Below are 20,321 nucleotides of genomic sequence, written 5' to 3'. Positions count from 1 at the left end.
AACACTTTAATCCTTTTGGCGGCCACCCAGCCAGGCAGGGGGAGCCCCTGCAGCAAGTGGGCAGACCGAGGCCCAGGAGGTCAGGACCCTCACCTGGGCTGCGTGGTGGGGCAGCCCTACCCTCACCTTCATCTCCAGCTTCCTCCTCAAACAGCCACGGTCCCTGCCTGGGAGGTGAAGGGTGAGCTGGCCTGGTCCCATCCCCGGAGCTGGAGCCTGGAGCACCCAGGCCAACAGGGTCATCCTCCTGGGGGTTTCGTTGGCTCCGCGGGGAGCTGGACCTGCAGGAGACCTCCGTCTCCAAGGTTTCTCTGTGTTATAGAACGGTTTAGAACTTTACATTTAGTCTGTCTGTGTGAACAAAGGATATCAGAGCATTCAGTAGCTGAGGAATCGTAATACCATCTCTGAATATGCTTCTTGAAAGACTGCTCCAGATATTAACCTTTGATCCAGCAGGATCAAGCCAGTCAAGCGCACTGCTGTGTAAATACAGAAGCAGGTGGCTTTTAACCCAGAGAAATGTCCCCTCTGACAGGACTCTCACCTACACAAATGACTTGGAGAGAAGAGGAACTTGGGCTTCCCAGGTGGTACTCGTGGTAAAGAACCTGCCTTCCAAAGCAGGAAACACTGAGACAGGAGTTTGATCCTTGGGTCGGGAAGGTCCCCTGGAGGAGGGCATGGCAGCCCACTCCAGTGTTCTTGCCTGGAGAGTCCCGTGGACAGAGGAGCCTGGAGGGCTGCAGTCCGTGAGGTCACAAAGAGTTAGGATGACTGAAATGCCTTAGTACATACAAGAGGAACTTAGCTCCTGGAATAAGTAAAATTATTCAAATTCTAGGTAAATGTGTTCAGCGTCGAGTCGATACGGACTCGATTCTTTAGCTCTGTTGTGTACATGGAAGCTGCCCGCCATCCCTCGAGGAGGGCCGCAGAGGGGCCGCAGGGGGCTGCAGACAGGGCCCTCCTGGAGGGGCAGGTGACTGCGGGGGTCGCTACCCCGGCCCAGGGCGGGACCCCGACTTTCGACTCTGGCCTGCGGGGCCTGCCTCTCTCCCCGTCCCACCTCTGTCTTTGATGCTCCATCGGGGAGATACGGTGCACGCCTGAACACGTTTCACAAAGAGGACTCGCCCCTCAGGGGCACTGACTCTGGTATTTTCTATTTTGTTAAAATGAAAAAAAAAACAGTGAAGCCAGAGCCACTAAATTGGAGTGGTTCGATGTCCCCACCCTGTGGAGTGGCTGCGGCCCCGTGCGGGGCAGCCCAGTTGCCTGGCCCTGTCCGTCACCCAAGGTCAGAGGGTGGGGAGGTGGCCGGGTGACCGGCAGCTCTTGTTTTGTTTTCCAGATGTGAATGGACCTTCGGTGTGGCCAGCTGGTGCCCGTGCGCGGGCAGGGGTGGGTTTGCTGGACCCGGGCAGCTGGGAGGTTCCGGTGCCTCAGGCTCTGCTGGTGGTGCTGGGGCCCTGGAGGTCCTCAGGGATGAGGGAGATGGGAAGCAGGCAGGTCTCCCAAGGTCAGGACGTGGCAGCATCTTCCGGGGGGGACCACGGACCGTCTCAGAAAAGGTGACCTCTCCTGCTGTCCATGACCAGGAGACGGGTAAAGATGCTGGCCGGGTGCGTCTACAGAGATTAAGTGGGGATTGTGGAGCGAAACCAAGGAGAGCCAAACACGGAGCAGTCTGTTTACCCTTTAAATCACTTATTTCACTGTTGCCAAGCCTTTATTGAAATGCTCCTCTCAAAGGAAAAATCACATGGCTTTCCTGGGCTGTAACACCTAGACTGTTTCTAAAGGTCACTGGGCAAAGAGCATCTGTCCGAGGGCAACGTGCAGTGTGGATGGAGGAGCCGAGGCCCCCATTGACAGACCTGGGGCGCAGGCGGCCTCTTCCCCCCCAGGAGCTGGTTTCCGCACCCGGTCAGAGCGGGAAGAAAACATGCACTCAGGTGTTTCAAAATCAACACGTTTCACTTGTATTAAAGAGTGTGGCCTCCCCTTGGAGAAGAGACATCAGACACAGCATTCCGGTGGCCGCACCGGGTGTGTGAGCCTGGGCCGGAGTCACAGCCTTGAGATGCGACACAAGACCTCCCACCACCTATTGCCACCCGTCCACCTACCTGTCCATCCACTCACGTGCACACACATTATCCACCCATCCACCTTTCCATCCATCCACCCACCCACCCATCCATCCATCTACTCACCTATCCACCACCCATCCACCTTTCCATCCATCCAGCCACCCACCCATCCACCCACTCATCCATCCACCCATCCATCATCCTTCCATTCACCCATCCACCCACCCATCCACCAATCCACCCAGCCATCCATCCACCCACTCATCCATCCATCCTTCCATTCACCCACCCATCCACCTTTCCATCCACCCACCCATCCATCCATCCACCCACCCATCATTTATCCATCCAACATTCATCTATCAATCTAACCACGTGCCCATCAGCCCTCCATCCATCCATTCCTCCATCTCTCCCTCATCTGTCATCCATCCATCCACCCATCCATTTCCTCTCTTCCTTCCTCCTTTCTCCACTTCCTCCTCCATCCACCCATCCATGCCCCTCCCTGTTGGCTCACTCATCTGTAAATGTAACTTGAGTGCCACTGCCCACTGCGTGCCAGCTCTAAGACGCTGGCAGAAACACACGAGACGAGCTCAGCCCCTGCTCCCGGGGGAGCTCCTGCTCAAACTGGGGAGCAGTGAGCACTCTCCCTTCCATGGGAACCTGCTGGGGAGAGTGGGGGTTCCTGAGCACTGAGCAGGGGTGGAGCCCAGAGGCAGAGGTCAGAGCAGACTCCCAGAGGTGGCATCCAAGCAGAAGGATAAACCACAGGGCTCTTCTCTGGGCTGTGGCCAGAGCTGATGGGTGTCTAGAAGGACCTCTTTCTCCAGAGTGGACAAGAGACCCTTAGGGAGCAAAGGCAGGGAGCCACTCAGGACTCTGGTGTCGTGTCCCCAGAAGAGGTGCTTGGGCTGGGCGGGAGCTGCGGTCAGCCCGCCTGGCCGGGGTCCGGGCCCCCGGGGAGCCTGCAGGGGAGCTGGCTGGGCAGAGGAGGGCTTGAGAGAGAGGAAAGACAGACGGGAGGACTGGGGGGGACACCCACGGGGCCACGGGTGGGTCGGGCTGAGCCTGGCAGACCTGGGCGGCCGGGGCTGCGTGTGCTCGTGGCGGGCGGGGGTGAGTGAAGGGGGGTCTGGAGGGAGGGGTCTGGGTGCCCGAGGCATCGCCTGGACGAGACACCGTCGGGGAGGAACGTGGCCACACAGCCCCGGCCGTCGCCCCGCGGGTTTCTTTATTGTTGGGGACAAGCACACGAGAGACCACTGTGAATGCAGACGGACACGGACACCACCGGCGTTGTTCACGAGCGCTCAGCGCTCCCGGGAAGGACGGGGGCCCGACTCCTCTCAGCCACACCCGCGCCCGAGCACCAGTCCACCCGTGGCTCCCCTGAGCAGCCGGTTCCACGGGCCGGGCTGAGGGCCGCTCCCAGTGCGGCTGCGAGGGCTGCACGGGCCTGGCCGGCAGCCTCCCGGTGGCCCTGGGCACACGGCCAGCAGGGCGTCCCCGGACCATGGCCACGAGCCCTGCGGACGGCAGCGCCAGAGGCTAATATCCTCTGCAGCAACCTCAGTAACATTGGCCAACGGGCTTCAGAAACCGGCCCCGCCTTCCGAGCACGGGTTTGACTCCCGGGTCAACGCGGCTCTGAAAGCCATTTCCTAAGGAAACCAGAGCTGCGGCTGCTGAGACGGGCGCCTCCGAGAACCGAGATTCCGGCGGGGCCTCCCTCCTAAGGTTGGGGGGTCCAGGCTAAGCCACAGGGGCACCCCTGCTCCTGGCAAGCTCGCCTTCTCTGTGGCTGGGGGTCCGCGGTGAGGGGACCGTGAGCTGACAGGGACCCGCGTCGGGCGGGACCAGTGGCAGCCCACACAGATTTTACCGTTTTCCCTCAGCGACAAGGAAACAGGCAGCACTCTGCCCCCAGGCCGCCCGCCCCGGGGGCTCCACTGGCCCATTTGACGTGGGGATGCGTTTTCACCTTCGGTGTGGCCTCCTCCATTTCACGGCTGTACAAGAAGGCCAAACGCGACACTTGGCTTTTTAATGGGGGCAAAACAAAGGGTGTAGGAAGCTGTTGTGAGCGCCGGGGCTCTCGGCAGAGAACCTGTGACCTGTAATTACTGTTCTCTCTCCTCCACACGCGGGCCGGCGGCCTCCCCGAGCTCCAGGGGCCCTGGTGGGCCGATGCGGGTGGAGGGCAGGCAGCGGCTCTAATACACGGAACACAGCCCAGTTGATTCTACCTGCGGGATGAGCACAGACTAGGGGAGGTACACAGCGACACGTGGACAGTGGGGTCAGCTCCCGGGGCACAGGGGGCGCTCCCGTCCAGGGAAAGGCGCGTGTGTGTCCGGCGAGGCGGGGGCTGGGGGTGGGGGGCCCTCCTCGCCCTGGTCCTCTCGACGGCACCCAGCAGCTCTTCCTCCTCCTCCATCTGCCTACACCACGAGCCAGTGGTGGAGCTGCAAAGGAAACAGGCTTTGCTGAGACACGAAGTGAGGTGCCCCTTGGATACAGGCGGCTCCCGGGCTGGGGCCCTGCCGAAGCCGGGGGCAGGCGGAGGTGGGGACCAGCGTGGCTCCTGGGCACCACAGAGCTGATGCCCCAGTCGCTTCCTGGAGGCAAGTCATCGCTTCACAGAGTCAGAGCACGGCGGCCTCGAGGGGCCAGAATGCAGCCCAGCGGCCCCCGCGGACCCGGGTGCTGTGGCCTCTGCTCTGGGCAGACACTGGACGCCGCAGGCCTGGGAGGGTCCCAGAGCGCACGCCGCCAGCCTGCCCGCAACCCGCAGTGCCCCCGGTCCCTGGCGGCCTCACTCCTGGGGCCTCCGATCCTGCCCCGGGGCAGCCCCACACCCCACAGCCTCACTCCTGGGGCCTCACTCCTGGGGCCTCACTCCTGGGGCCTCTGATCCTGTCCTGGGGCAGCCCCGCGCCCCGCGGCACCAGCTGCTCTGTGCGACCCCGCAGGTGCGGATGTGGCCTCGTTCCCGGCTTGGGGGACGGGCGAGGTGGACAGGCCCCTATTTAGCTGTCCACAGGTGTCATCGCCTGTGATTACCCAGCTGTTAGCTCAGCCTGTTTTGAGCACAAGCCATTCGATCGCACTAAATGGCAAGAACCGAGTGTTTGTAAACATTTCCAAAGCAAGATGTGCAGGGCTTGTTTTTGATACGGCCGTCCAGGGGTTGGGGGGATGGGGGGAAGGTGGCCCCCCTAGGGGGGTGGGGGGGGAGGCGGCCCCCCCGGGGGGGGGGGGGGGGAGGCGGCCCCCCCGGTGGGGGTGGGGGGGAGGCGGCCGTCCTGGGGTTGGGGGGATGGGGGGGAAGGCGGCCCCCCCAGGAGGGTGGGGGGGGGGCCGCCCCCTCGGGGGGGTGGGGGGGAGGTGGGGTGGCTCCCCTGCAGGCTCTCCCTCTCCCTGCCCTCCGAGGACCTGCCTAGGACACACTCCACGGCCCCCAAGGGCAGCTGGAGGGCAGGGCCTGGCGGGGCCGGAGCAGCAGGGGCTGGGGCCCGGGGTGGTGGCTGCGTGGTGACTTCAGGCCAGTGCTGAGGCTGGGGCGGGGGGCATACCGGGGACCCCAGCTAGGACCCAGCTCAGGCGTGAAGCGGCCCTCTGTCCCAGCCATGGACGAGCCCAAGGCAACCTTCTCGGGAGGAAGAGGAGGCCTCTCTCAGAGGTCCCACAAGGGGAGCTCAAGCCATGAGCTGGCGACCAGGAGACCAGAAACAGCGGTGGTCAGCAGGAACCTGAAACTCCAGTCCAGGCCCCTGGACCAGAGAGGTGGAGACCTTCAGGTTACTGGGCAGCTGTGTAAGAAATGGCTTAGAAGGGGACACGGGCCACAGAGATGCACAGTTCAAAGGTCAAAGGCTGCTTCCTGAGAAGAAGCGAACAAGGTCCCTGTCAGTGAAGGGGGCACAGGAAGGGGGTGGGTGATAAGAGCTTTCATAATGGGGGGCTACGGGTCATGGGCAGGGCAGTGCCAGAGAGACAGACAAAGAGATTTCTGGGCCAGGGACTCCCCGGCGGTCCAGCAGTTAGGACCGGGGCTTTCACTGCCGAGAGCCTGGGTTCAGTCCCTGGTTGGGGAAGTAAGATCCGGTAAGCTGCACACTGCAGCAGAAAACAAGGAAAAACAATGATATTTCTGGTCCAGATGGAGTAATGGGGACCTAATAGACTCTACCATTCAAAACCACTTAAAATGAACAATAAGTATATGATAATGCATTTTCAGACAGCAGGAGATTGGATGACAAAGGACAGAGACCCTGAGAGAGACCAGGAGGATGAGGCATCCAGCTGCCCCACTCGCACCCACTTTCCAGCAGCAGCGTGGGGCGCAGAGCCCAGGTCAGGTGGTGAAGCCTGGGGCTGGCGAGATGGGGTGAGCGTGGGAGAGCCCCAGGGTGTGGCAATTCACAGGACGGAGCTCCAGAGGGGCGGGCGCAGCACCCAGAGCTCTGAGTATGTACATGGGGACCCAGGGTCCAGCTGAGCGGTCAGGCACTCGAGTCCAGAGAGACCCTCCCAGCAGGATTCAAGGAACATTCTCCAAACCTAGAGACTGGGAGCTGAGGCTGCCCCACAGCCAGGCAGGAGCATCTCTTGGGTCTCGGGGAGCTGACTAGAGTGTTCCCCAAGGTCTTGCTCCAGCATCAGGAGCGCGGTGAGCCCCACACCCAATGCTGCTGTGGTCCCAACTTAACAAGTCTTCACAAGCAAGTCCCCCAGAAATCAAACTGTCTCCAAGTAATTCAATGATGACCCAGAAGAGAGCTCCAGAATATCTGGTGGTGGTTTAGTCACTAAGTTGTGTCTGACTCTTGTGACCCCAGGGACTGTAGCCCTCCAGGCTCCTCTGTCCATGGGATTCTCCAGGCAAGAATAATGGAGTGAGTTGCCATTTCTTTCTCCAGGGGATCTTCCCGACCTGGGGACTGAACCCAAGTCTCCTGCATTGTAGGCAGATTCTTTACCCACCGAGTCACAAGGGAAGCCCCCAGAATATTTAAGGTAACACAAATATATCTAGGCTTTAGCATGGTAAAACTCACAATGTCTAGAATTCAGTTAAAAATGACTAGACACGCAAGGCATCAGCAAAAGTCAGCATCTTATGAGAAAAGTCAACTGACGCTGACCCAGAAGAGAGAGAGATGTTGACACTGGCAGATGGGGGCCTTGCACAGGGATCATTACTGCACTGCACGTCCAGACAGGTAAGCTGAGGCATGACTGACAGAATGTCCCGCGTGGACTTCTAGAGGTGAAAACTGCAGTGTGTGAAATGACAGATCCGCTGGGTGGGCTTATCTGTAGATTAGGCTTTGCTGAGGTGAAAAATTAATGAACTAAACAAAGCAGCAGAAAGCACACAAAAATAAAACACAGAAGAAGAGCATTAAAGAGCCTAAACTGTGTGACCGGAACCCCTGAAGGTGATGAGGCAGGAAAAATGGAAGGAACAACAGCAAGTATTTCCAAATACACTGAGAACTGTAAACTCAGTTTCAAGAGGCTCGGGGGACTGTGGATATAAGAAGCACGAATCCTGGTGCGTAACCACACACAGTGGAGAGACGAGCTCAAGGACTCAGCGTGAAGCCCTTTCCATAAAGTTCAAAACGACGGAAACCAAACAGTCCTTCTCAGGAATTTAGCGGTACCTACAGATGCCACAGGAGAAGGCAATGGCACCCCACTCCAGTACTCTTGCCTGGAAAACCCCATGGACAGAGGAACCTGGTGGGCTGCTGTCCATGGGGTCGCTGGGAGTTGGACACGACTGAGTGACTTCCCTTTACTTTTCACTTTCATGCACTGGAGAAGGAAATGGCAACCCACCCCAGTGTTCTTGCCTGGAGAATCCCAGGGACGGGGGAGCCTGGCAGGCTACAGTCCATGGGGTTGCAAAGAGTCAGATACGATTGACGTGACTTAGCAGCAGCAGCAGCATAGATGCCACAAAACTGCCCAGCAGAGAAGGCTGCATAGATGCTGGATCGAGACGGTGCTGACTCTGGGGACAGGAGGAAGGCGGACGGGGAGGCGGATGTGACCGCTGTCAAGGCGGAGCTTGTACGGTCGTTCACAAGGGTGTACTTTGTCACGTGGTTAAATAAGTGAGAAACAGCCACGCGTGGGCCAATGCACAACGGAGAACCCGGACGCAGAGCCTGAAAAGACCCCTGACAGAGGGTGAGACCTGGAGGGCGACGAGCACACACAGAGCCCAGGACGGCCGCAGAGGCGAGGGGCGAGGTTTAACTCTCAGCTGCACAACTCCCAGAACTCACTAAAAACAAGAATTTACAGACCCCGGACACACAAAATATTCTGAGAGGGATAAGTAAATAAAACTACTTATAACAGTTTTCTAATAATACAAATAACAGAAGTCTGTGCTCAGACACAGGGAGACTGCAGCCAGCCCCAAAGGTAAAGGAAGCTGGACGGGTCCCAGGAACATAGAGACCCCGCCCCACAGGACATGGAGACCCTGCTCACAGGAGACCCTGCCCCACAGGACCTCCCGTCCCAGCAGGACTGTGGGGCAGCAGGTGGAGAAGCCCTGTCGTCAAAATGCTGAGAGACGGTGACAACAGAGAACCTCGTGCCTGCAGAAACTCGGTCATAAATGAGGGCAAAGACACTCACAGATACACAAAGTTGGTAGAAACCAGCACAATACTGTAAAGCAATTATGCTTCAATTAAAAATAAACAGATTAAAAAAACACTCCCTTAGAGCAATGTCTGAAGGATACTTTTTGAGAGTCAAGAAAGTGATCTTTCCAGGAAAGATGCAGATGCCAAAAAGTGCAGTGAACAAGTGAACACTGGACGCGAGCTCGTCCAGGGAGTTTCTGGAGAAAACAGCGTAACAACAATAGTAATGGAGCCTAATTCGTGGGTTAAAAAAGACATAAATGCAACACTGGCTAATAATAGCTCATTATTATTTAAGAGCTGACTCGCTGGAAAAGACCCTGATGCTGGGAAAGGTTGAAGGTAAAAGCAGGAGAGGGCAGCAGAGGACGAGATGGTTGGATGGCATCACCGACTCAACGGACATGAGTTTGAGCAAGCTCCAGGGGATGGTGAAGGACAGGGAAGCCTGGTGAGCTGCAGTCCATGGGGTCACAAAGAGTCAGACACCACTTAGCGACTAAAGAACAAAATTATTAATTATTAGTATCATTAATCAATAGCAGGAAAATTAAGTCCTTGTGATATTCAGGATGGGGGTTCACATAAAGCTTAACTTCATAGTTGAAGTTAACTTTATACTTGAAGTCCCCATATGCTTGGTACAGGGACTTCCCTGGCGACCCAGTGGTTAAGAATCTGCCTTGTAATGCAAGGGACGTGGTTCAATCCCTGGTCAGGGAACTGAGATCCCACAGGCTGTGGAGCAACTGACCTGGGGGCCACAGCTGCTGAGCCTGTGCACTCTGGAGCCCACCTGCCACAACCAGAGAGTCCATGCTCTGCAGTCAAAGACCCCACGTGACAGAGCTGCGTCAGCAACTAAAGGCCACACACAGCCAAATACATATTTAAAAACTTAAAAATACTTTAAAAATGGTCAGCATCAAAAAACCTTAAAAGAAATACACACAGTACAATTTTAAAAACAAGAATAAAACCAATAAAGCACATAAGTTCCAAACAGACAGAGTAGAATAAGAAAACAAACCCTCCAAAATCTGTCATGAAAGGCAACAGAGGGGAAGAGTAAGCATCGCAAAGTGGAGCAGAGTCATGAAAGGCAACAGAGGGGAAGAGTAAGCATCGCAAAGTGGAGCAGAGTTAAAAAGGTCGCAGAGTCAGGCCCAGCTGTATCAGTGATCCCAACAAACGTAAAGCAGATTAGTCTGCCCGATTGCCAGACTAAAACGCTTCAGTGTATTCGAGGACTGCAAAGGGCGCCTAAACTTTAGGATGGCTGCCAAGTGGGAAGTTAAAAGATGACAAAAGACGTTTCAGGTAAACTCTGAAGAGAGCTTGTGCAGCTGTAGCCCTCTAGATGAAAAGGACTTTAAGAGCAAAAGCATCTCAAGGCAAGAGGACAGGCTGGGTTACGAGGAAGACTGACCATCCTGAGCTCGTACGAGTCCCAGAAAACGCGCAGGTCAGATAAAGCGGAATCCAGTCGAGCTACAGGGAAAACGGACAAATATGCTTTCACGGTAGGCTATCCCGCACACGCCTCCTGCGCGGTAGGCTATCCCGCACACGCCTCCTGCGCGGTAGGCTATCCCGCACACGTCTCCTGATTGCTGATGGCTGAATAGAGTGGAAACGGGCGAAGTCGTGGAAGATTTGAACAGCATAGTTACCAGCCGGATCTAATGGACAGAAGGAGAACTGTGTGTCAACGATTAGGGAAGACATCTCATCTAAGGACAGAAGCGACACTTATAAAAGCTGGGTAGGTACTTGGCCACAAAGGAGCATCAAGAGACTTCAAAGAAGGGTAAAAAGGTGTCTGAACACAATACCATTAATTTAGAAACGAATAACAAAAAATAGAACATCCCCATGTATTTAGGGATTTCAGAGTTACAAGCAACTCGTGGGTGGAAGAAGTCACAACGAAAATTAAAACACGTTTAAAACTAAATAATAAACAAAACGCTATGTTAAAAGCTATGGAATGCAGCCACCAGGGTATTCTGTGGGAAATTCTTAGCCTTGAATGCTCATGTGAGAAAAGAAGAAAGGTTGAAAATTAACAATCCAGGGTCTAAATTAAGAAGTTAGTTAAGGTGTGACAGAGTAGACCAATGAAAGTAGAAGAAATAAAGACATCAGAGCTGGAAGGAAGGAGACAGAAGGCAAAGCTCGAACGGCGTGTTCTGCACCAAGTCAGTGGCCCTTCAGTCTCCAGAGCGGAAGTTCTCTGTCCGTTAGCCCCGCCCAGCCATGCCCCTTACAAGATGTCTGAGTCAGTGCCCACTTGCTGGGGGACTCGCCAGGCAGCGCCTGTGGCCACGGCTAGCGTCCTAGGGCGGGAGGAGCCCCCGCGGCACTCACCGTGAACTGGCGCACCTCCCCGCTGTCCACCCGTCCGTGCTCCGTCTCGGGCGTGATGGCGTAGGCCAGTTTCTAGAAGAGAAGGGGCCGCCATGGGTGCCGGCCCAGCGTGGTGGGCGGGCCCAGGGTGACCACCACACAGGTGGGGGCTGATGGCCAGGTCTCCTTAGACCCTGGAGCAAAGTCCAGGCCGACCGGAGGGAACAGGATTGGGTGTGGAGTCTCGGTGGCGGGCCCTGCAGGCAGGGGAGCCCACACGCTCCAGCAGGGCCTGCGGGTCCCTCGGGGTGGGGGTCCGGGAGGTCCTGCTGTCTCTCACAGCCAGAGGGGAGGCTGGTTCCCTCCCACCACCTCCCCCTACCCCTCGGACAGCTCCCCCCCGGCCTCTCAGCAGCTGGCCCATGGACTGTCTGGGGCCAGGCGTCCCCCCCAGGTGTCACTGACCCCCATCTGAGCACTGAGATTCTAGGGAGTGAGTCTGGCTGGCGGGAGGTCCAGGCCCTGCAGGCCCCCTCCCCAGCCCACACAGAGGGGTCTCTCCCAGGGCCAGCAGTCGCCTGCTGTCTGCAGGGCTGTCCCCCGGAGGCTGTGAGCACGGGGGCTGTGAGCGGCGCCTACACTGCCTGACACCGTCCAGCTCTGCTGGGGGCCGCGAGGGCCTGGCCTGGGCTGGGCCTGCTTGATGCTGAGGGACGGGCTGGGGGCCAGCCTGCGAGGGGACCCCGCCTTTGCGTCCAAGCCAGAGAGACACCACGTGGCCCTCGGGGGATGCTTGGACCTGCTGGGGTACAGCCAGGGGCTTCGCTCCCCTGAGAGACTGGAATCGGGCATCAAGCAATGTCTGAGGGCTCCGGGAGAGCGTGCGGGGCTACGACCTCCATCTCTTTTTCCGGGAATCCCAGCACCGCAATGGGGGCAGGGGGGAGCCCCTGTGCTCAGGTCACAGGTCACCCCCCCACCGCCTGCTTCACAGGGGACTCAGCAGTGGGCCTGACTCGGAGGCCCGGAGCCACCTCCGCCCTCACGGGGGTCCTGCCTGGCGGCCCCGCTGCCCCGGCTCAGCCCCGGGTGGGCCTGGTCCCCCGAGTCCACCCCCACCCTCAGACCACGGCGTCCACACGGTGCACAGCAGGCGAGCTCACACCCAGATACCCGCTGGCAAGCACACACGTGCATGCCCACGTGAGAACACACAGGCTCACACACACAACACGCCCAGACACACACGTGTAGACACACACGCAGCCCTCGTGCCTGGCACAGTCACCGCCCATCCAGACTGTCCTGCTGGTCCGAGACGAGCCGGTGGGAGCAGGCCTGGGCCTCCCACCCACCTCGCCGGCGGCCTCGCATTGGGCAGAAGGGCAGGAGGGGGCCCGTGCAGACACGCACCTCCCGCGAGGAGCCGGGCAGCCTGCACAGCTTGTAGGCGGCGTAGACGGGGACCACAGACATGGAGGACGCAGCGATGGCCCAGCCCAGCGCGGTGGCCCACTCGGGGAAGACGTAGGCTCCGTAGTGCGGGGGCCTGAAGGTCGCGATGCTGACCACGACCACAAACTGAAACCGAGCGGCAGGGTCAGGGGCAGCTGGGGCCAGGGGCTCCCGAGCGGCGACTCTGGGGGAGGGCCCCCCACACAATGGCCTGAGGCTGCGGGCCCCGCGGTGGGGGCACATGCCCCCGAGTCTCAGGGCTGATGGGAGGGGCTCTCTCGCTGTCCTCCAAACCCCCAGGTTACCACGTGAGGAGAAGCAGGGCACCTCACTGACTGGAGGCAGGAGGGGTGACCAGAAGCCCCTGAGCGGGATTGGACCAGAAGCCTCACCCCGGCTCCACTTCCTCTTCTGCTGGCCCTTGGGGGTCGGGGCTGCCCGCGCCTACTCGCACCCGGGGGGCTGGGCTGGCTGGGTGGAGGCGGGTGCTGAGGGCCCCAAACAGCCAGCCGGGGCCGTTGGATAGGGGGGACAGTCAGGGGTCCTGAGCCACTGGGACTCGGCCACGGCCACGCGGCCCTGCAGCCGTGGAGTGGACTTACGGCCGGGTTCCAACACAGCAGGCCGCAGGTGGACTTGCCCACCGGCCAGAGCTTGCCCAGCCCAGACCACGAGCAGCCACTGGACGTGCCGGGGAGCCCCGGGCCCGTGCTGTGGGTGAACCCTGTCTACTTCCGTCCCGCCTCACGGCCGAGCACCCGCTGACCCCGAGGCTGACTTCCCTCCGCGGCCTCCAGGCAGAGGCACTGTCGGGTGAGGACCACCCTGCCACCCACGTGGGTGTCTCGGTGGGCCCAGAGTGGGAGCCATGCTTCCAGGAGACCCGAGGATTTGGGGGGCCAGCCTGCCCTCCCGGCTGAGCCCGTGACCTGCTGACTCCCGCCCCTAGGGACCCGGTCAGGTAACGGCTGGGGCGGGGCGGGGTAGAGGGCGGGGCGGAGGGGGCGGGGGGCTTCACCAGGAGGAAGCAGGGGCTGACGAACTTCCAGCACAGCCGCCAGTAGAGGCTGGGCCGCCGCCCGGTCATCTGCTTGATGTCGTCGCTGAACTGCCACACACCTGCAGCAGAGGGCCAGGCAGGGCGTCAGTGCGGCCCGCCTGGAGATGCGGCCCCCACCCCACCCCCTGCCCCCCGCCCCCGGCTCCCCCTGGAGCCCAGGGTGCACGGTGCTGCCCAGGCCACAGCGGGGGGTCATGCCGACTGGAGCCCGTGCACGTCCCCAGGGTGACCCTGGCATCACTGACGACCGTAAGGGAGGGCCTGTGGGGCTCCCACCCTCCTCCGCGAGGCCCACGGCCACCCCTGCCTCCCCTCTGTAATGAACATTATTCTTCTTTGCAAAAATCATGGTGAAACATACATCACGTGAAGCTTTCCGTTTGACCGCTGCAAGCACACAGCCCAGCGGCTTGAAGCAGGGTCGCACTGCTGTGCAGCCATGCCCGCCACCCTCCCCAGGCCTTCCTCGCCTTCCCCAGCGGAGGCCCCGGCCCTCCCCATCCTGCTTCCAGCCTCTGTGACCCTGGCTGTCCAGGGACCTGAGGGACTCCCGCGGGATCTGTCTGTCTGTGCCTGGCTCATGTCCCCAAGCACAGCGTCCTCTGTGCTCATCCAGGCAGGAGCAGGTGTCCGAGTGTCCCACTTTTTAGGGCTAAACTATGCCCACATGCATACAGTCATTATATTGTAGGGAAAGCTCCTGCTAGAAGCTGGATGAGCCAGTTTCTCCAGGTCTCACGCTCATTTCTCCCACCCTGAGGCCGGGTGATGGCTGGCCGCCTGAGTCTCATGTCACATGTGGGGACATCAGAGAGACAACTCCACGCAGGATTCCCTCTTCACACTCAGCCCCATCACCAGACCTCAGATCGGAGAGAGACTGAGGAAGCGGGGTGGAGGCTGAACCTAAAAGCCCGCAGAGACGGGGTGTCCCCGGGGCCCCTTGGGCAGCTCTGGGGCAGGCAGCCCCTCCCACACTGGCCCATCCGGAGACCAGGGGCCTCAGGGCACTGAGAGGCCAGGCGTGCTCTGGTGTGAACTGCTGTCTGCAGGAAGTGCGGTCTCTGCATTCAGAGGCTTTGGGGAGCGTGTGGTCGCCGCAAGGCCAGCTCCCCTGGGCCTCCACCAGCTCTGCGATGTTCATGGCTGCTGGATACATTTGAGGCACTTTCTCTCTTTCTCTGAGGTTTTATTTTCCGACATTGTTGTTGTTCAGTCGCTCAGTCATGTCCGACTCTTTGTGACCCCATGGACTGTAGAACACCAGGTCTCCCTGTCCTTCACCATCTCCCGGAGCTTGCTCAAACTCAGGTCCATTGAGTCAGTGATGCCATCCAACCATCTCATCCTCTGTTGCCCCCTTCTCCTCCTGCCCTCAATCTTTCCAATCTTTCCAGGGTCTTTTCCAGTGAGTCAGCTCCTTGCTTCAGATGGCCAAAGTATTGGAGCTTCAGCTTCAGCATCAGCATCAGTCCTTCCAATGAATATTCAGGGTTGATTTGGGGAGATTACAATCTAAAACCGTAGACTAGGTATTGATTCCAGATGCCAATGAAAGTACAGACAGGCTGATACTTCCCTTTTCTTTTTTTTTTGATACTTCCCTTTTCTGTAGAAAAGGAAATGTAACTGGAAAAATGTTTTTGGAATACGAGCTATTTGTCGGTTAAGCCTCTCAAAGCTAGAGTGCTTTTCAGGTTATAACTTCAGGGCTGAAGCAGAGGCCGTGACCCCTCATGTGGCACCAGGGCTGTCTCCAGATTGCGGTTCTCGAACAGCACAGACCTCTGGCTTTGGCCGGAGCACACACATGTGCAAGAAGTGTGCCTGTTATATCGGGCCCTCACGGCGAGCGTCGTCAAGGACGCCTGGTCAGGTGAGCCAAGCAACACCAGGACCCAAGCCCCAGGAGAGACACGGAGAGCTAGCACGGCGGGGGGGGGGGGGGGGGGGGGGGGTATGGTGGCGGGAAGGACGGCAGAATTCTGCAGGGCGGCCTTCCGCTGCTGTCAGACCTGAATCAGGACATGCCGGGAAACGTGGACACGCAGGAGGGGCAGGGGCACACAGCCGCAGGCTGGGCCCAGCCTCTTCTGGGGACCACCTGCCAACCAGCTGGCCCCCCACCCTGAGGGGCTCCCAGTCCCAGCGCCCGAGTGCTGGACCTGGTTGAGGGGGGTCCGGAGTCTGGTGGGGCCGTCGTGCGGAGTCGGGAGCTCTGGCCTGAGACTGAGCCGTGGTGCGCTCACCAAACGTTCCTGTCTCTTCCCTCCCATCAGCTGAGGGCCCTAGAGACATGCCCCCTCGGCCAGTTCCCCTGCCTCCCTGGTGCCGGGACTCTGTTCAGCGGGACGCAGAGACCGCCTCCACCAGCTGGCGGCACCCAGAGCGAAGCACACCCTCCTCCTCCAAGGCCAGCCCAGGGTCACGTGGCCACACTGAGTGCCCTGACCACAGGGGTGACTTCAGGGTGCTGTCCAGGCTAACTGCCTTCACAGATCCAACCGAGCAGCGGTGGCCAAGCCCCGCTCTGTGGTGCCACAGTGCTCACAATGCAGGGCCACTGGGTGCCACAGTGACCAACCCCGAGGATGCTGGCCTGATCGGACACGATGCCAGCACAGCAGCTCTGTCCTGCCGGTGGGAGCGCGCCATCCCAAGGAGGACTCGTTCTTACCATAGAACCAGGCCACCCCGATGACCTCCATGAGCACCCCGAAGAGGATGGACGTGCCGGCCGCGAAGTGATCCAGCAGCGTGAAGACATAGATGCCGCCCTGGGGGGAAGGAGGGCACACCCGCTGAGCTCGGGGTGCCTGGCTCTCATGCCTGCCCACAGAACTGCTATTCCCAAATATCAGCCTGGCCTGAGGCACCAGCTTACAGACACCTTCTATTTTACTCTCTATGGAGCGTCACTCAGGAAAGAAACTAAAGTTCAGTCCACGAGCAGCCACTTGGGAACCCGGCTATTACAAAAAAACCAACCTCTCCCCGCCTTTCCAGGGCTCCTGATACAGTTAGGAATGAAAGCCAGGAAATGCCGACCATGGCAGAACCTCTGTGAGGAGGGGGCCCTGAGCCCTGTACCCCCACCCCAACCCCGGACAGACCTCCCCGAAACCTGAGTGAAAGTGAAAGTCGCTCTGTTGTGTCTGACTCTTTGCCACCCCATGGACTATACAGTCCATGGATTCTCCAGGCCAGAATACTGGAATAGGTAGCTGTTCCCTTCTCCAGGAGATCTTCCCAACCAGGGATCAAACCCAGGTCTCCCACATTGGAGGTGGATTTTTTACTGTCTGAGCCCCCGGGGAAGCCCAAGAATACTGGAGTGGGTAGCCTTGCCCTCCTCCAGGGGATCTTCCTGACTTAGGAATCGAACCGGGGTTTCCTGCGTTGAAGGCGGATTCTTTACCAGCTGAGCCCCCCGGGAAGCCCAAGAATACTGGAGTGGGTAGCCTATCCCTTCTCCAGCAGATCTTCCCGACTCAGGAATTGAACCAGGGTCTCCTGCATTGCAGGCAGATTCTTTACCAGCTGAGCCACCAGGGAAGCCCCCCAACCCTCTTGCCCCACAAACCCAAGGGCACCTCGCAGGGAGCTATCCAGGTGCTGAAACACTGGAGACCGAGCCCTCACGTGCCCAGGTGCTGCGTGTGACCGCGGGGACTTTGAGTGACCGTTGGTGCCATCCTGCCTGATTCAAGGCCACCATGTGTGTGACCACCTGTGTGTCGTTACAGGTCACGGGTTGTTTGTGGGGGTGGGGGGCGCCCCTGCTCCGTCTGCCCTGATGGCAGCAGGTGCTAACGAGACAGTGTCCGGGGCAATGTGGGCACTCACGTTGGTGACGCAGAAGAGGGACAGGAGGAAGGTGGCCAGGACGACGAGCAGCGTGAAGAGCTCCCGGTGCCGGTGCAGCAGCTGGAACTCATCCGCGAGCCCGGTGATCACGGACTCCATGCCGCCCATCTGCAGCCGGGACAGAAGGGGTGCTGTGGGGCGGCCCTCTGCCCCCCCGGGGGCCCGCGTGTGGCGTCTCCACCCACGTGCTCAGTCGGGAGCCGCACGGGGTCCCGGGGGGCAGAGGACACCCCCAGCAAGGGCTGCTCCCCCGGCATGGCCACTGGAGACGGAGGACCTGGGTGGGCGTCCTGCCCTCTGGTGGGGAGCTGCATGGCCAGAGTCGCGCTGTCTCCTGTGTCACCACAAAGGCTCAGCTCCGCCCGGCTTCTCTAAGCAAGTGTCTGCCCCACCGCACAGCTGAGCTCTGTTCCCAGGAGGCCTGGCTTGGCCACTGGCCGTGTCCCCACTGACGTGGCCTTCCTGGCTCTCAGCACTGTCCAGAGAGGGTGTCTCCAGGAAGCCTGGCCTCCAAGGAGCCTCTGCCCTGTTCAGTTGGGACCACGTCCTCTGGGAAGTGCTGCTGGCGGGACTCATCTACCACGGGTGCGGTCCACCCAGGGGGTGGGTGGGAAGGCGGACTGGGAGAAGCAGGTGGAGTGGCCAGCTTTCACAGGGGAGGGACTGGGGGCTCCTTCCTCTTCCAGGAGGCTCAGGGGGCGCAGACACGGGACCTGAGATCTCAGGTGCTGGTCTCCAGCAGGCCGCGTGGAGGAGGAGCGTGAGGAAGTCTGCCTCCCAGGGGCCCACAGGGCCACCACAGAATGGATGTCTAGTGGGCCAGGCGGGAGGCTTTGCCCCCTGCTACCTCGAAAGGGCACCCACTCCCGCCGGCAGCTGTGGGGCAGGGAAAGCTGGAGTCAGGCCCGGCCTCGCTGGGTGCTGTGTGGACCCCATTTCCTGCAGCACCCTACTCCCGCCTCCCTCGCCCGGGACTCGCCATGCCCCTCAGGGGCGGCAGGGCAGAGCTGGTCTGAAGAGCCCTCCCCAGGAACTGTGGGGCCCCGCCGCCCTCCCACTCGGGGGCTCTGCGCAGGCACATGTACGTGTGGGCCCCGGGTGTCTCCAGGCTAGCCAGCCTCCGAGGGCGGTGGGTGAGCTGGCTGTCCCTGGCAGGGGCCCAGAGCATGCAAAGATCACTCACGGCACTGTCGATGCCCAGGGTCAGCAGCATGACGAAGAAGACCACAGCCCAGACGGACGACAGTGGGAGCGTGGCCAGCGCCTCGGGGTAGATGATGAAGATCAGCCCCGGCCCTGAGAGCAGACCCTCCGGTTACCCCGGGCAGACCTTCCAGGTACTCCCCACCCCCACAACCTGGCCCTAAGGCGGTGCAAAAACTGCTCTCCTTGCACAGCCCTCCATCCTTGAGTTCAGGGCCCAGGACTTGGGAGAAGGGAAGCCAGGTCCTGGAGCGAGGGCTCTGCTCTGTCCCCCAGCCCTCGGCCATTCCCACACCCCGTGCCCCCAGAGGAGGGGGCCCAGGAGAGGAGGGGGCACACCAGCAGGGAGAGAGCAGGACAGGCTTCCCGGGGGACACCCTGTGCTTCCTGCCTCCAGACCCTGGGGGCCTCCTGGTTGGTTTCCTGTGCCTGTCGCTCACACACTCACACTCACACTCACGCACGCTGCTGTGGTCAGGCAGCCTACATGGTAGATGCTTTTCTGTGCCAGCGTACGACTCTTTAAGTGTGAGCTTTAAAAGCCACGTGCTGTTACAGAGACGCCACAACTTAGCGTGCGTTCTCCACGTGCTCCCTGCAACTCGCGTGTTTCTGTCCCCTCTGACTGTCTCCCAGACATACTCCTGGGGGTGGGGATACAGGGGGCCACGCCAGCTCCCTCACCCCAGCAGGTGGGATCTGGGTGGAGGTGGGGAGGGGTGGGAGTGGTCAGGCACTTTGACTGCAAATGACCCCAAAGTAAAGAATATCCCCACAGGAAGCTGCTAGCTGATCACTTTCAGGGTTACTTTTACAAGAAGTGCCAGGCAGCTCGCTGGCACGGCCTCTGAGAGCTTGCTCATGGATGTACAACTTAGCACTTTCCTGGTTCCCCGTCCTCAGCGGGGCCTGGGTCAGGCACCAGCCGGTAGGGACAGGAACGGGGCAGTTACTGATGCTTCTAGAGAATTAAAGGCCGGAGCCAGCCTCCACCTCCAGGATCTGTCAGGGGCCCTAGTGTTGACCTGGGCTCTGGGACTCCCAACACTCCAAGAAGGAGCACGGTTTCTGATGCGGGCAGGAGGGGCAGATGGTTTGAAAAGCCCTGAAATCTAAGCGCCAGGACCTGGAAGATGCCCATCAGTTTGGCTGAACTAAAGTCAGTATCCTCACTTTTCATTTTTGCTCCTGGGTTAATATTTCCCCCCACCGTTTTCTTGAGAATTAGAGCCATAAATGACATTTACTTTGCTTTTCTGGGAAATGCAATGAAGAGGGTCAGTAACTTTCTGGGGTTAATGGGGATTCTTGCAAACTATTGCTATTTATCATAATAAAGGGCAAAACCCAGTGAAAATGCATAAATGCAACAGTGAGTAAATTCCACTGCTCCGTCCTTATTTGCATTAGGTTCCCTTTCCTGCCTTTATTGGATTTTTTTTTCCTGGAGGAAAGAGTGGATCTGAAAGCACGTGGAGATTCATCTGGGTCCCCAGCTTTCCTGCCAGACTTGGAGGGGCTTGTCCTGCCGGCTCCAAACTCAGCTCCCTGCTTTCCAAGCAGGGCTTCCAACCCTCAACGGGTGGACTGATGGGCTGACCCGCTGAG

At 59.4% G+C, this 20,321-nt stretch overlaps 1 protein-coding gene across 1 annotated transcript in view; it reads right to left on the bottom strand.

Moving 5' to 3' along the window:
- Positions 1 to 4,124: 4,124 nt before the first annotated feature.
- Positions 4,125 to 20,321, bottom strand: part of SLC6A3 (solute carrier family 6 member 3) — a 34,436-nt gene continuing 18,239 nt past the window's right edge. The window contains exons 9-15 of the mRNA XM_070774889.1: positions 18,694 to 18,806; positions 17,490 to 17,618; positions 16,321 to 16,420; positions 13,602 to 13,702; positions 12,542 to 12,709; positions 11,150 to 11,221; positions 4,125 to 4,567 (exon numbers count right to left, since the gene is read on the bottom strand). Of these exons, the coding sequence (XP_070630990.1) occupies positions 4,544 to 4,567; positions 11,150 to 11,221; positions 12,542 to 12,709; positions 13,602 to 13,702; positions 16,321 to 16,420; positions 17,490 to 17,618; positions 18,694 to 18,806 (707 nt within the window). The 3' untranslated portion in view covers positions 4,125 to 4,543. The remainder of the gene's footprint in view (positions 4,568 to 11,149; positions 11,222 to 12,541; positions 12,710 to 13,601; positions 13,703 to 16,320; positions 16,421 to 17,489; positions 17,619 to 18,693; positions 18,807 to 20,321) is intronic.

Source organism: Bos indicus, chromosome 20, assembly GCF_029378745.1.
Source record: "Bos indicus isolate NIAB-ARS_2022 breed Sahiwal x Tharparkar chromosome 20, NIAB-ARS_B.indTharparkar_mat_pri_1.0, whole genome shotgun sequence".
Classification (NCBI taxonomy): Eukaryota; Metazoa; Chordata; class Mammalia; order Artiodactyla; family Bovidae; genus Bos; species Bos indicus.
The sequence above is the reverse complement of the archived record's forward strand: the minus strand, read 5'-3'. Positions and strand labels throughout refer to the sequence as shown.